This window comes from Cuculus canorus, chromosome 15 (genome assembly GCF_017976375.1).
Source record: "Cuculus canorus isolate bCucCan1 chromosome 15, bCucCan1.pri, whole genome shotgun sequence".
NCBI classification, from domain to species: domain Eukaryota; kingdom Metazoa; phylum Chordata; class Aves; order Cuculiformes; family Cuculidae; genus Cuculus; species Cuculus canorus.
Window position 1 is genome coordinate 6079562 of NC_071415.1, and position 16514 is coordinate 6096075.

The 16514-nt window shown below is 44.0% G+C and overlaps 1 protein-coding gene across 1 annotated transcript; it reads left to right on the forward strand.

The window, feature by feature from the left end:
* The first annotated feature begins 1928 nt into the window (after positions 1–1928).
* LITAFD (LITAF domain containing) lies at positions 1929–16284 on the forward strand. The gene is made up of 5 exons (XM_054080410.1): positions 1929–2090; positions 10289–10407; positions 12516–12581; positions 13677–13836; positions 14258–16284. The coding sequence occupies exons 2-5, from the start codon at positions 10302–10304 to the stop codon at positions 14364–14366; spliced, it is 441 nt and encodes a 146-aa protein (XP_053936385.1). The 5' UTR covers positions 1929–2090; positions 10289–10301; the 3' UTR covers positions 14367–16284.
* Positions 16285–16514: the final 230 nt, after the last annotated feature.

The following is a 16514-nucleotide window of genomic DNA, read 5'->3' on the forward strand; positions in this document are numbered from 1 at the left end:
TCTTGTGCATGAGCACTTTTGGATGCACTCATGGTTTTATCACTTATTTTCCTCTGCTCTTCAGGGGGAAAACAAGACATTCCCTTCCCAAAGAAACAGGCCCTTCCTCCCACAATTTAATTTCTTGCTTAACGGTGGTGTCTCTGATCGCAGTGCTACAGTCACTGAATGTAAGGAATGAGAGATTTCAGGGTTGGTGGTTACCATCTTCACAACATAATTTAGTAATTATCCATATTCATGTTTAACATTTTTATACGTAAACATGGAAGAGCAGAACAGTGGCTGGGTCTACACTGTGCCCTCCAGAATACCCAGTATATGCTCAGACAAAACATAAATATCAGGCCTCAGAACACCCTGCCACAACCAAATATTAATTTGATATGCAACCACAGCCATCCTAAAATCTATTTTTAATCTACTTTATCAAATGTTTCCACGAACAAAAGAAAATCCAGCCTGTGCCCGATATCCACCCAGTTCCCTACAGAGCTGGACAGGAGCAGGAAGGGGAGGGAGGCAATCCTGTGCAGACAGCCCCCGCAGCACACACCTTGGTGGGCATTCCTCTTCCCCAGTCTCACAAACTATGGAACCTGCAACTATTTTAATGAGGGTTGAATGTAAATTTTAGTACGTACGGAGTGTACGAAGTGCTGAACATTAATTGTTACCAGTGAGGCAAATCTGAGCAAGTGCTCCGGACCTGCCTGGTCCTTCAGTCTGGACAAGAGAGGCAGGTGACATACTTTCCTCATTAACAATACATTGCCCGTTAACAACAAAACCCTCAGTTTCCAAGACCTTACAAGTTATGGTGGCAAAAGGAGCATAAAAACTTGGAGTGTTCAACAACTCGCTCTCTTATTCCTTTACCCATCGTCAGTTTCTCAGCCATACCTTAGTTCAAAAGCTATTTTGCTAACTGCTCTACAATCCTCACCCCTCGAGGTCAGGGGTTGCCTGAACTGCTGCAGCTGTTTCTTGGGTAAGACTCTGTTTGCCCAGGACCTGAGCAAACAGCGTGATTTGGACCTCGTGTGAGTATCCGAGGCAAACCCAACGCAGCGAGCTCTGTCGTTGGCAGGAGCACTGCGGGTGGAGAATAGTCTTAGCACAAAGCAGTCTTGTAGTAGGTTTGGATGAAGCGAGAACAATCCTTACTAAGAAGTTCATGTGGCCACTGTTCCATTAGGAGATGCCAAGTACGGGGAAGGAATTTTAGCTTTTATCTTTGTTTCTTACCATCCAAATATATTTTAATTGGAAATGAATTCAATTAATTTTCCCCAACTTGAGTCTGTTTTGCCTGCGATGGTAATTGGTAAGTGATCTCCTTGCCTTTATCTCAACTGAAGAACAATTCTGTCTTATTTTCATCCCCTCATGCTGTTGAGGAAGAGAATAAGAGCGTCTGGGTGGGTGTCTGACAGCGGGCCAAGGTCAACCCATCTATTTAACAAAAAATCCAGTTCAGCCACAAATCTAGTTACCAAGAAGATTCCAGTTACAATGTCAAAGACTACCACCCTACACAGATCTCTGTGCTGATGTAAGGACAAACACTTAATTGATCATAAAGTTACAGTGACTGTTGACTTCAATAACCAAATACCAGACCCTCATATACAACTGTAGCTACGGCTTTTCATCATTCTCAGTGATGGTTCATACAGGAGCACAATGGGTCAGGATACACTTCTCTCCATTGTCCTAGAGTTATTCCTGTGCTGCTTCTCATTGTCTTCATCTAGCTTTCTGGTTAGCACGAAGTAAAATTTCTGGGATAATAGAAAACTGTACATTAAAAAACTCTGGCACAAGCCTGTCACGCAACATTCCTTTTGCTGCAGAGCAGGTATAAGCAGTAGGCTGGGACTGTGGGCAAACTGGGATAATTATATAGTGCCTGCCAACCTGACTCGCTCGCATCTTCGACTGGATACGCTACTGACGCATGACGGCAGCTCATGTCACTGGTCATGTGTGCTGCTTTCTTTCCTAGCACAGTCGCATTGCAAAGATATGGATAAAGTGATCGACTTTTGAACCATTTTTGCTCCCCAGATTTGCCAGAGCTACCTAAGGTAAGAACTTTCAACTTACTCTACTGGGGATCGATGCTCTTTACTCCTTAGGAAGTAAAGAAAGAGAGGCAGCAAGGGTTAAAACAGACAGTGAGCTTGAGGAGTGTGACAGCTGTGGCTCTCGGTTGTATACGTTAACTCTTTATGATTAAATTGTCAAGCGTTCAAAACCTGCGAGCTCTCTCTCGCGTTCCTAAAATCTGGAGGCATGGATTTTTCTCAGGATGTTTTAACTTTCGCCTTGAACAGATCAGAGATGGGAAACAGGAAAACTAGCTTTCTGATAAGGTGTAGATGAGAGAAGTAATAAGAACGGAAAGTCAAACCAGTCACCATAGGAAAGCGCTTAGCTCACACAAAGCAGGGCACACACTCGCTTTCTTCAAATGAATGTTTATTCATGAAAACTTTGGAGTTGCTAAACCAGGTTCAGATGCTACATGAGATGTTACTTGAGCTCTTCTATCAGTTTTCAGTTGAGGGACAAATTATGGAGACTGTATTTACATGGGTACATACGAAATGCTGTCTACCTGTGATTCAATGCTGTCAGTAAGAGAATTTTAATCCATAAAAGAATCATATGAAAAGATGGCAAACGTCTTCTAATTTTAAGGTAAAGCTGAAGTGCTGGAGAAAATTGTGTAAGGCTGCCCGAATTCTGGCAGCTTGAAGGGAAAATGAAAGACAGAGATGTGTCAATAGAACACAAAGGCTGAATCTAAACCTGGCATTTCTCATCTCCTGTTGTTTGCTCAAGGTTTAAGATGAGGCATAACTAAATGAGAACCATTGCAGAATGGTCGCAGTGTCTCCCCGGCACAGCGTTTCCATATGCAACAGAGTTGAGCAAAATCAAGATTAATTAATTTGCTCATCATCATTGTTGCAGAACAGGAACTGAGCCCATCTCTTTTTTTCCCCCAGTCCAGGTTAATGCACAAACCACAGGACAATACTTCCTTTTAGTGGTTAGTACTCTATTTTTGGAATGGTAATTAGGGAGAGACAACTCCTTATGCAATCCCAGGGCCCAGTTGTGCTCACCCTTCAGAAAAAGTGCCCTTTAAATGTGGTTGAAGTTGGTCATCCGAAGGAAGCAATGCATTACACTTCCAACAGTAAATTAAGGAACAAGATTTAAGAGATACATTTGTTTTGCACTAAAGGTTAACACAGAAAGCAGTGTTTGAGCTTATTCAGTACTATAATTAATAACCTTGATAGAAATATAGGACTGGTTACTAAAATCTGTGAATGAAGGAACAAAGTATGGAGGCAGGAAATCTGTTACACAGAATGAGAAAACCTGGAGAACTGCTGTGACAGAATTCACGTGTGTTATGCTACAAAGCAGCGCATTTAGAAAATAACATCAGGAATTTCAGCTGCAAGATGGGAGTTCATTAGTACGAAGTGACATTGAAGGAGGAAGACCTACTGCTGGTTAATGGCAACATAGATACAAACCATCAGCGTGGTTTAGCTGTGGGAAAGCAAAAAGCGCTATTGGATTATTGTAAAGACAGCACTTCCATTAAATTTAAGATGTAAAGACAGCACTTCCATTAAATATAAGATGACGTTCATATCGTTATGCAAGCTGAGGACAGAGCTCACTGGTCACTCGTGGCCAAAGTGGATGAATTCACTGTACAGAAACGAGAAGGACTCAACGAGCTTGTTTAGCCCTGGGAAGGAAAGGATGCAGAGAGATGGGAATGTTCTCAGGGCTGTCTCAAGCAGAGAAGGTTTTTCTATAAGAGCACGATGCTGGCATAACAACAAACAGCGATAAACTACGATGGATAACTTTAGGCTAGAAGGCTTGTGAAAGTTCACAGCATTTTTAACTGCTTTAAAGGTGAGAGCAACAGGAGTAGTAAATGTACTAAATTATAGACTGGAGCTCCCTTCATGAAGGAATAACCTGACATAAATGGCTGACCCAGGAGAAGACTGGAAAATCCAGGGAGTCCCTGCTTATCCAGCAGCCCTGTGAGTCGGCAGAGGCAGGGCCAGGCTGCTCATCTTACACCAGCGCTGCAGCTGCCGGGGCAACCCCAGCAACCACGCAACCTGTTCTCTGCGCACACACCAGAGCAAAGGAACACTGGGCCTCACTTCTAAACAAAATAGAACAAAACCAGTCCCCCAAAGCTTCCAAATCTCTTTGCATCTGTATCGCTATTTACAATACTATAAAGCAGAAAAGACGTATTCTCCAAAATGGCAAAAGTAAAGAGCTCTTTCTTTCTCAGCAGAGCTCTGTTCACCAGAATTTCCCTCTTCAGTATGTGCTTCCTCTCAATTTTATGAACAATGGTTATGCTCATTTTATTCTGAACTTCCATGTAAGCCACAGGGACTTGGATTACATGTAAATATCTCCCTCTCCACACAAGAGGAGAAGGAGTATCTACAACAGTGACTTTCTGGGTTCTGCCCAGCTCCCTGGCTCAATGACAAAAACATTCTGATGACTGCAGCAAACAACCCACTTCTTCCACTGACCACTTCCAGCAGTGGCCTTACGTACTGTCTAGTGAGTCAATGCAGCTGACGAGCCAATGGAACCAGGTGAAGAGTTTGCAACAAGAAATATTGTTCATATTCAGTTGAATCCACCCATAGCTACATCCTCCCCATTTGACAAAGGAAGCTGGTAGCCTGATACAGGCTTAAAAGACAGAATAACTGTAGGATTAAAAGGGAAATTTAGGAGTAAAGAATTGGGAACTGGCAGAGAATCCTTCATCTCATTGAAAAATAGGACATCCTAAATACTTTTAAATGTCCAACGTCTAATTTGCTGCCAGCGGTCATCTCTTTTAGCTTCTTTAAGTATAAATGAATACTTGAATGCTGCTCCACAACTCTTTGTTTATCTGTATTAGAGCTCAAACTATTTCTTTGGAACATCTGAAAAGCCTCAGCACATTGTGAATGTTACCACAGATGATCAGCTCAGGGCTAAAGGCAAAACACCTCTCCACCGAGGAATTCAGTGTTTCACTGCTAGCCAAAAACTAGAATTAACTGCTTCAGTAAAGTAAAATGGAGGCACTCAATATTGTTCAAGCCACAGATGCAATTGCGTGCCAGCAATAGCATTTCATGGTCACTCTCTAAATAGCAGAAATTGAAATTGTCTCATAAATGCAGCTGGAAGGGCTAAATGCCCAAGAAAACATTAAACCAATGATGAAAGGAGAGCAAGAACACATTCCAGCAACCTGAAAGCCTTTGAACTAGTATCCTACAAGCCAACAGATCACTGGGGGAAACTGCTATGCCTCCACACATCCGTGAAATCTGAAGATCACTTTTTATAGTGTTTTAGCATTGATCTTCCAAAACCGCCCTGTCTTCTTCAAATACCCGAACCACTTAATGTCCCCTTTTTTACCCCTCTCTGAACTCGCTCTTCCTGAAGTCATTGGTAAATCCCACGCTCCGCCAGCTGGAGTGGGAATGGAGATTAAACACCTTTTCTTATAAAGTCACAGCTTCCTGTGCTCCTAAGGTTCTGGATGCCCTCCTGCTACGCGATGTCGTAGTGAAATGTCATAATTTCCTGCCAGATAACACAATACTGATCCAGCCTTTATTGCAGCTGTAGCACAGACAGCCCTTAGACAGCATAGAGACAGCCCTTGGATCTTTAGTCCCTCTCCCACATATCCAAGTTGTCCCAACATTTCCTCCTACATTCCCAGAAGTGCTGGGTATTTTGTGCTTCTACATTGGTGCCTGCGTCCTGGGACCAACTCCGTTGCTCAAAGGGTAATGAAGACAGGTTAGAGCCAAGGGATTGACTCTTCTGAAACTTCATTTGGAGTCTGCAGTACGAGACCAACAGTGAACCTTCTTGCTCAAAAAGACTCAGTTAAATTAAAGAAAGAATTCTTGATCATGTTTCATATAAGTGCCACATCATCTTTTTAACCAGGTCAATCTATTTCCAAGGAAGAACTGCAACAAAACAAAATAACCAGGTTAGGGAAATGTTACCTGGACTCATGCACATGGATCTGCCAAATCCCATCTGCCTCCTCTCCTTTTCAGACTACAATTTCTAATTCTGAATGGAGAATTAGTACTGCAGTAAGCTTCAGTTTTCACGGGAAATTGTAAATACGTCACGGGCACAGACTCACGAGACTAAAACAAAGATACATCAATACTCAAGTAATGAGATTTCTAAATGACTGCTGAGCAGCTCTCAATGTGTTCTGCTGAGTTGTATCCAGGTCGAAACCAATACAAACACCACAGGGTTCTCCACCCTCGTGAACACTTCCATTTCTAATACTACTTTTAAAAAGCGTTTTGTGGGGGAATAGCATATTTCCAATGAACTTGAAATCAAACTGGAAAAAGTATTTCTGAAAGGTCAAAAATGATTTAAATAGACAGGACTGTCTCTCTGCCCAACACTGCAAAAGGCAGTGCCTGAAAAAAAAAACCATAAAGAGGGGAGGAAAGTCAGCGTTCTCTTTGCAACTATTTGAAGCGTACACAGAGGCCAAATGGCAACTCTGTCAGGACTCCTGAAGAGCTTTATCCTCCCTGTGTCTCAGTTTCCCCTTTACAAATCACAAATGACAGCGGCTGCGCCTCTTTGCAGGCACTCGAACTGTTCTCCTCCGGGGGATTATTGAGCCCTCAGGGATGTTTGGGGGGAACGTGCGGAGCTGTGGGTAAGAGCCAGAGAGTGAGACCTTGCTGGGAAATCCCATCGTTCAGCAGCTGTGGAGGCTGCACCACTGCTCTTCACACCCGAACACGAGTGCCTGGAGCAAACCCAGGGGAAGAGGAGGGAAACTGCCACTGCCCCCTCTCCCCTTCTTGGATACGTCCTTCTTGGAACACAAAGGCTTTGTCACTGCCATCTTCCTTTCCCCGAAATGGCTCTTTGTGCGTACACCTCAGGGCGTGATTTGCTTTTTCTTTCTTTTATTTCTCACGCTAATTTCCACAGAACTAAAAGGGAGATTTATTTTCCAGTGCAAACTGATTATAGCCATAAGTAGAAGAGATCGAGGCTTCAGGGGAGAGAAGGCACAGACTTGTTTTGTTGTCCTTGGATTATACATTTCCACCCGCAAATCAAGCGGTTTGAGTCAATCTTGAGTGTTTCAGACCAACCAAGCCCCTCACTCCAGGAGCGCGTACGGGTCTGCTCCGCCCTTGTACGGAGCTCTGTTTACTCGGTGTGACTGCAGAGAAGACAACTAACATCATGTCTTCAGCGATTAAGTCTAGGCCTCCTAGATATCACTGGTTTCTGGAAGGGAGTTCATAGGACATCTTGCTACTCTTCAGAAACTGCTGCCCGAGAGCTCTCTTGACCACTTTTTCCTACAGGGCCACTATGCAGCTGGAAGGGCTAAATGCCCAAGAAAACATTAAACCAATGATGAAAGGAGAGCAAGAACACATCACAGCAACCTGAAAGCCTTTGAACTAGTACCCCACAAGCCAACAGATCACTGGGGGAAACTGCTATGCCTCCACACGTCCGTGAAATCTGAAGATCATTTTTTATAGTGTTTTAGCATTACTAAATGCTAAATTTAGGGCTACTATCACTGTCCTCTCCTGTACCTTCCTCTCCAGCAGATGAGCACATTTGAGGGAGGACAACAAAATCTCCAGCTCTAATCCATGGCAATTACGCCTACAGGTTTAGGGGTCACAGCCTCAAAATGCTCCCGGACGTCAAAAAGCCACGGTTACAGGCAAGAGCTGGGAGGAACCACTTCTATGCCAAATGGAAGGGTCTATGAGGCATAAACCCCCCAGTGAATGCCTTTCCTGGACCTCCAGACCTGCAGCGCTCAGGCCCAGCGGGTACCCACCCCCCAGGACTTTCTCCCACATAGGCTAAAGCAGCTCGGCAGAGGTTGGGGTCCAGTTCCCTCGATCCCCCCGCTCGCCCGCTCCGGGCGGGTCCTCCCACACCACAGCAATGGCAGCAGCACATCGCAGAGCACCGAAAGCACAGCACATTCTCGGCACCAACTTCTATCCAGAGCCTGCAGCTTCTCTGCTTGATGGCTCCAGTAGATCAGCCACAAACCTGGAATCCAGTGAGACTCCCACACTATTTCTGGCTCTGCTGCTGGTTCATCTCTGCATCTCTTGTCCTATATGTTTAACTGGTGCTATTACGCTAATAGCTCTCTCTAAGGAGTAAGGATTAGTCAGTGTTTGCTTGCATTCAGCTCTTAACTTGCAACAATCTCACTATGTTAACTATTATTATCCCCTCCTCCCCTGTGCCTCATGATGGGCCTTTTTCCTGGGCCTACAGTCACTGGATGGATTTCAAAAGCCCTTTCCTCTTTCTTCAGTATCACAGTGAGATCAATTCAGCAGAAATGTCACCAGCACTGACACCACCCAGTATTTAGTGTACGGTGTTTAAGATAGCAATAAGCCAAAAAACTTGCAGAGACTCCCTATAATTTTGCTCATTCATCCTTGTCCCAAGGAAACAGTCCTGCGTTATCAACACTGGCTAATACAATATTACTAATATCACTAATACATCACCTCCTGCAGTTAATACTGATGCACTGTCTTCCCTCTCTACAGATCATTCATCTCTTTTGACTCTCATCTTATCCAAGTTTTCTTGATTCTCATCTTTTCTTTTTCATTTTCTATCAGGACCCTCAAGAACCTTCACCCCTGGTTTATTAATTCTTCTGACATGCCCAGTCATTTGTTTTAGCTAGTTCATACCAGGTATGTCAAGATGCATCTCTCCTCACCCCTTCTCTACAATCCATATATTAGCAATTACCTCCAGCATCTTTGGCCTAACCATGGTCAATGCTGTATTTCTGGGTTTTTTTCCCTCCACATCACCCTGGTACCATTTTCCCTATCACTTCCCATTCATGCAGCTTTATGAAAATGACATAACTTCTTCCCCAGCAATATTTTCAAATTCCTCCTTTTTTTCCTCCCTAGAAGGACTGATCCTTCATCTCAGTACCACTAATCCCCCTCCATTTCATCCTCCCCTGTTCATTCCGCCCTCCAACATACCCTGAAAACAAACCTGCTGAGACCATCTTGCCTCATTCAGCGTTTTCCATCCTACTCCAGTTTGAACTCGCGTATTCAGGCAGCTTGTGCCGAGACTTGCCAGATGTTATATTTCTCTATTTACTTATCTAAGCGTCTTTTAAGACACAACCCCTCTGCATCACCAGTGAGTGGGCAAGATGGGCACAGTGACACAGCACGCGGAGCTGGACCACAAGGAGCCACCTGGAGTCACCTGAGCAGCCAGAAAACCTGCCCCAGACTCATTTAGCAACTCCTCACAAACATCTTTGCTCCTTTTCCCCCTAAAACTGTGCCCTCACTCGCTGATCTGCCTGAAAGGCTGTAACTTTTGTAAAGGACTCCTATAATTAATGTTACCAGGGATTAACTGGGTAACACCGGTTCAAGGGACAGCTAGGAATAATTACCACCATTCCTTTTACAGTAACACAAGCACATCTCCAGCCGTGTGCTCCTGCTCCCACTCTCCTTTATTGCAGGGAACAGTTCCTGCAAACACCTGCACAACACACGTACTTTGTGCCTGATCTTGTTCAGAGCCTCCGGCAGCGCCGTCATATTTAATAAGGACCTTGCCCAACAACAGCCTGTCACACTGCTGATGAGACAATAGTTTCACAGTCCAAAACTGGTCGTGGTAATGATGAGGATAAGGTTGCACAACACCCCGATGAAAGACAGATCCCAATTTCCACCGGTTGCACTGCTGCAGGCCCTGACTTAATGATACACGAAGGTTTTTCACAGGTGCTCCGAAGTGTGCTCTTCCCTCTCTTGATTGTTTGGACAATCCATAGGAAAGAATTAGGTTAACTTTTCTCCAAAGGTAACACTTTCAGTCACAAATTTACACAGTTTCAATACTGTGTTTTCTCGGGGAACGTTTTCATCTTTCTGGCACGAAGAAATGGTATTTTCTGCTCTCCTTCCCATCTCCCTTGTGTAACAGGAACTGATTGCTCTTTAGCCTATAAAAAAAGCCAGAACAGGAGAACTGCTAATTTTCCTGTAAGTAAAATCCAGGTGTGAGAACCAGGACTTACAGCGGCGCTGACAAACACGGGGCACCTCCACCGCTGACAGGAGGTCTCATTCTGCGCTCCTTTTGGCAGGTGAAGGGCGGAGATGGCCAGCGAGAAGGGACCCGGGGAGATTCCTGTGATTATGTACGAACCATATCGTGAACCCTACAGGCAAGAACCCTCTGCACCGGAGCTGTGCGGCCAGGAGGGTAAGCAGCCTTTGTCCGAGGGCTTTGGGAGCAGCACTCCCTCCCGCTGGCTGCGCAGACACCAGGTCTGGGGCAGCTGATGGGGTCGCGGCTTTGCCAGGACACAACAGGATCAGAAAGCACCTGCGCCAGCACGGAAAACCCAGGGCCCGGGGTAGAGGAGCTGGAAGGATCTCCTAATGCAAACGCCACTCAAAAGGGCAAAGAATATTTTTGTTGGTTTAGTTAATCATTTTTCTAACATAGGCTTTATTGGAAAAGGAGCTGCAGTTTTATCTCTACAATAATTTCATATTCTTAATGAGCAAACAAACGTTCAGCCAGAGAACTTTGTACCTGGATGGGCTCTGTCTTGCTTAAACTGTAATCTAGTTTTCCAGAGGACTGGCCTTTTCCCAAAGCTTTTCCCAACACTGCGTCCCGGGGTGTCAGTTCTGTCTGGGGGGGACGAACAGCCCTCCCCATTGCTGTCTCATGAGGAAACACCAGGATCGAAACGCTGGCGATTCAGCTCACAGCCGCTCCTCCGCTGGGTTGGGGCGTTGCTCTCACACCCTCACAAGTATCTCAAAACACTCCATTGTCTTCTGCCTGTTCCAGCCTACGGTCACTGAAAGACACACTGAGATATCAGTGATTTTACCTTTGTTACCTTCCTGCTACTGAGGAAACCTCCACTCACCAGACAGGACTGGAACAGAAACCAGAACGGGAGCCCAGGAGGTGATTAATAAGGCAGATGTGTCAGCACTGGGCCTCTAAACCTGACTTATTTTCAGAGCATTTTACTCTGATTAGCTCTCCCTGTGAACATTTTTGTCTTCAAAGACCTTTCTAGACTATTTCTAAACTCGGAAGAACTTGCAAGAGGTTGGGGAGAAAAAGCCTCCCTCACTGTGAGCTCCCAGCGCGGGCACTGAGCTGCAGCGTCTCACCCTTGCTTGGGAGAAAGGTCCTTCACAAAAACACATTGAGTGATAACTCACTCGTACTGAGCACGTTCCTTTTCTAGATTGGAATAAAATTCTTTACTTTTTAAATTTTTACAAGTTCAGTTTTCCACAAATAACCCCACCAACAAAAAACACCCTTGGCAGAACTCCACACACTCCCACCCCACCATTAAACCCAAATGCCATTTCAAACCTCTACCAGTTCTGGCAAACCACTCCAGCAAAAATCCCTAATATTTTTCCATTGTTCCATTTTATTTTATCTCACCCTGGAAAATCCCAGTGTCGTATCCCACCGCCCTGTGGGCTTAGACTCATTATTTTTGAACCAATCGATGCTGCACTGCCTCCCGCGTCAATGCTGCTTTGCTGAGGGCTTCTCTGATGCTTTGCAGACTCGAACCAACACGGCTTCTCGTGGGAACTATCCCCCCGCTGCAGACCAGTCTGGGGCTTTGAAAGCACATCCACGCTAGCTGGCTGCAAACTTCTATATCCTAATTTATATTGAATGTATTCATGAATGTATTTTTAAAGACATTTATTTATGTCATGCTCAGGCAGGTTGATCGCATTGTAAGATCAGTAGAAGAACTAAAAAAGCATGATATGTTCTAGCCACTAGCTTCCCTTCCCTTCTCCTCTAGCCACAACAAAAGGAAAAATACCTTTAATTTTTTCCCTAGAACAAAGGATATGATGAAATCAATTGGCTGCAGAAGGTGGACAAAATTCAAAGTAGGCAAAAATCTCTAAATATTAATAGTAAGGGCAGTACTCACTAAACTATTTAGAGGTATTGTGGATCCTTTGCCAAGAAAGTCCTTAAATTAAGACCAACTGTCACACCAATGTTATGCTGGGATAGATGCAGTTACTGCCTTCGTGTTGAAAAAAACCTATTTGATTTCTCAATTTATTTCATAGAGAAAGTGAGACTAGCCACTCACCATGGCCAGTAGTCTCTTTTGGCTTAAAAAATCCATTAATCAGTTCGGTAGCAGTTTTTTTCCCTGTCCTGTACTTCACCGAGTCACACCACGCCGACTCAGAGAAGCACCTACCATGGAGCATCTTGTCAGACGCGAAATAGGGCTTCCGGGAGCCACAAGTTGTACTCATTTTTACATTTTGCCCCATTTTTTTTTTGTCCAGGGGGTTACGAGTATCCTTCTCCCCCACCTTACTCCTGCCGAGAAACAACTACCATTGAGCAACCAGGTAAGTGCCAGGGGACGGCGCTTCCGACAACGCTTGTGGTCCCTCACATCAGCTAAAGAGAAACGTGTTTAGTTTTAAAAATCAAGAGAAGATGGAGTTTTCTGACACAATCACAACCTAAAGGGCTAGAAAATTTCCCTAGAAATGCTGGAAGGCAAACTTAGCAGGAGACTCAGGCTTGTTTTTCCAGCTTTAGCCAATCCACAGAAGTACTCATGTTTTTAAGCAGGTAGGAGGTAGGATTTCAGAAGAAATTATTGTAAATCCAGTTTATTTCACTGTCACCTTTATGGAAGTGGAGAGGTTCAACAGAGGTACCAAGAAAAGACTCAAATAACAGTCAAAGAACATCTCTTAAAGGGGAGAAGGAGACATACGTTTTTAAAAATCTCTAAGACCAGAAGGCAATTAAACTCAAACGCTATATCCTAACTATCGAACCGACAACGCCTTCCCACTCCTGAAGTTTTGCTTCAGGCTACAGAGTGAATATACCCTAAACTTGTTTTAGGATGCTTAAAATGGTATTTTTCACCAAAAGCAGCTCTCAAAAAATACTCTTCACATCCATACAAGGAGCACACCCCTCACAGAAAACAAGAGTCAGGTCCAGACTGAAGAAACCCGAGGGAAGCGACAGGCTTTAACTGGGGACAGTGCCCGCACCTGACTAACTACTTTGAGGATTTCCTGTAACTACTGACAAGTGGATCCAGAAAGCGCCTTCATTTCCTTCAAACCTCTTTTTCAGGGAGAAAATGCATTTTAATTTTGTTTTAAACATCAGAAAGTAAATTCTCAATGTCGGCGTGCACCGATGAGTGCGTGGCAGAGACTGTAGGGATTATCCCACAGGCAATTTGCCATCCTATGTCCTTATCCGAGCATCCATCGGCAGCCGGTAGAGGCAGCGTAGCAGGATACACAGAACAAGTACAGTGGTTCTTGTGAATATACTTGAAATGAGAAATAGTAACGTAGGTGCCTATAGACCATCCACGTTAAGAATCTAAATTCTCCCATGAAGACTTTACAACACGTACAAGGTTTTCTGTGCTTCTTATTTTGCTGCTTCTCGTTTCCTCTTGAATTCAGTTTACTTGGTGTCTCAGCCTCCAATCATCCTAGCAGGAATTTTCTCAAGCAAACCAACCACGACAATATGCCCTTCGTGCCGCCAGCACATCACCACAGAGGTCACCTACAGACTGGGCAGACTCTCCTACCTTCTGTGCACCAGCTTGTGTATGGTCGGGTAAGCTTTCATGTATACTTTGAAGATTCTTCACAGCAGGTTAAATAAAATTCTAGCTAGTGCTTATATAAACTATTTTCTCTTCTCTATTTGATAAGGAGTCATTCTGTTCATACGAGATACAGTCACGGCTACAGGGGATGCAAACTTTCTAAATTAAACCGAGTAGGTTATTACTTTTTGTAAGACAGGCAAAAACTAGTAAAACTGTACTGTAATTTAGAATCAGGCTCACAATCAGACTAATGCACATGATGTTAGCAGTGAACATCAGTAATCTTTCAGAAAATACTTTAAATACTAAGAGTCTTGGGAAAGAAGTGGATTTGTGAAGACAGAATAATGCATAGAGAAAGAACAGATGTAGCCAGTAGAAGTCAGCAAATCATGCCATGCGTGTCCATCTCCTCTTCGGCTGCAGGTGCTGTTTTGGATGCTGCTTTGTACCTCTCTTCGTGAGGAGCTTCAAGGATGCAGACCATTATTGCCCATACTGCCATTTTCACATTTATAGATACAAAAGACTATAGAAACAAAGTTCACACAACCAGATGATGCCAAGTCTGTTTCCTAATGGTGTAAGATTCTCCAACTACTGCCAGGAAACCTATAGGAGTAGGCTTTGATTTTGCAGCAATCTTGCTGGTGAATCCATCTAGTTTACCATCGTGTGGTTGGGCCAATTTTAAAACAAAAAGACTTAAAAGACTAATTTAGTGTCACCTGAATTCATGCTCTATTAGAATCTCTGTCCTCAGCTGCGAAGTGACCGGCTACGAGCGCTTCAGCTCTACTCCTCCTACTCTCAAATGTCCAGCCCAGCTGGGCCACAGACTCATCTGAACTCTTCCAATTCACCAGTAACCGAGAGGTCTGGATGTGGACATTTTAGAGAAGCACTTACCTTCTACACACTGGAACTGACTGGTCGGGATTTCATTTCTCTCTGCTGTTCTTCATATGGGACCTACCCCTGCAGGGCTGCGGGTGGTAGAGCGTAACTGATTATTTATTAATGAAACATTAAGTTATAAGACTGTCTTTACTGTGTTATGTATGAGATAGGAAAATAAACCTGTTATTGTTAGTAATACTGGCAAAACATCTCCTGTCTGCGTTGCTTCCACGATCCATTGTGTCCAGAGTAGAGAGACAGCTCAGAATGGGACACCTTGTTCGCATTAACAAACCAAAAACCAAACAAAGAAAAAAAAGCAGCATACAGAGCTTAAAAGAAGCCACCAAAACCACCACACAAGGTGTTCGTTTTACCTCTCTGCCTTCCCACAGCAGTGTAGCATCTCCCACATCAGGCCCTGCTAGTCTTTCACAGCTCTTCTCTGAAATCACTCATCTTGTAAAAGCAAATCTCTATAATTACTTGCCCAGAAGGCGCTCAGACCCTGCCCTACGCTGACAGCAGCAGCAGCCGCTGCCGCTTATTGCTGGCTGGAAAAATAAACAGAGGAGTAAAAGGAAACCCTGTATTTCAATGTTTTAACACCGTAAGCATTTCCATGTTGGTACCATAACCCATTGCCCTTCCACAGGACCTGCGCACAGCCGGTGGCCAGAGCAAGCCCCTGGGAAACAACTGTCCACTGTGTTTGAATTACTTTCAGATTTCACACATTTAGAAACTCTCAATCTCCCAGCCTCCTCAACCCAGCAGTGCAACCAAACCAATCCTGAGACCAGCTGCCCCAGCTCTCACTGGGTACCGAGGTTGGGAACTCTCCATCCTCTGCTGACACAACCTACTTGAACCGAATAAGAAAGAAAACGACGACAGTCACACCCGCGAGCAGCCATGCAGATGTCAGCCCAACAAGCCTTGTACCATCTCACAAGTCTTTTAAAACGTTAAGGTTTTCTCGATTTTAAAATCTGGCTGTGAAACAGCAGGCTTTGCTGTTAAGTAGTGGTGAATAACACATCGAGCCAGTAACATTTAGAAGGTGCAAAACCCCAAACCACATAAATATATACACAAGAAACAAATTATATATCCGATTTAAGATGTGGAGACATTTAGCAGAAGTAGTCACACCACTTTCAAACCAATATTTGGAGACACAATGGTTTACACAAGTGTTTCATAAAAACTAAAGGCTTCCAGCCACGGCCTGGTGACTGGCAAATTTAATTTCTTGCCATGCTTGGTCCCAGCTAACTCCAACACAACCTGACAGATATCAAGTTGAACACAGATCTGAAGGCAGATTCAGGCATATCACACTTGAACCTTCTCCTCTTTTTCTTACCCTAAAGATCAGGCTGGTTTAAGAGGCAACAATAAACGACATAAGACCGCTCATACACTAAATACCAATGCTCTTGTCTCAGTAGTCAAATGCTTGTTTAGTTCCTCTGAGCAAAAACAAGAGTTCAAAAGCTGGAAATGGCCACATAAGTCAGCATTTACCTTCCGGCCAGCTCTCACCACACTCTAAGTAACATTCTCGACAAACAATTTGACCTAATCTTACAAAATTTCTCTCTCTGATCTGACTAAAATCACCCTGTCTCCTCAGCAACCCATTAGCTTTCACTCCCGTTCTTTTCTAAAAACACAAAACAGATGAGACACCAATCCAGCGTTTAACCCAGTCTATTTTATTTACAATATATACAGTTCCTACAGAAAACTATTTCTCACAGAGGGTATTAAATAGCAA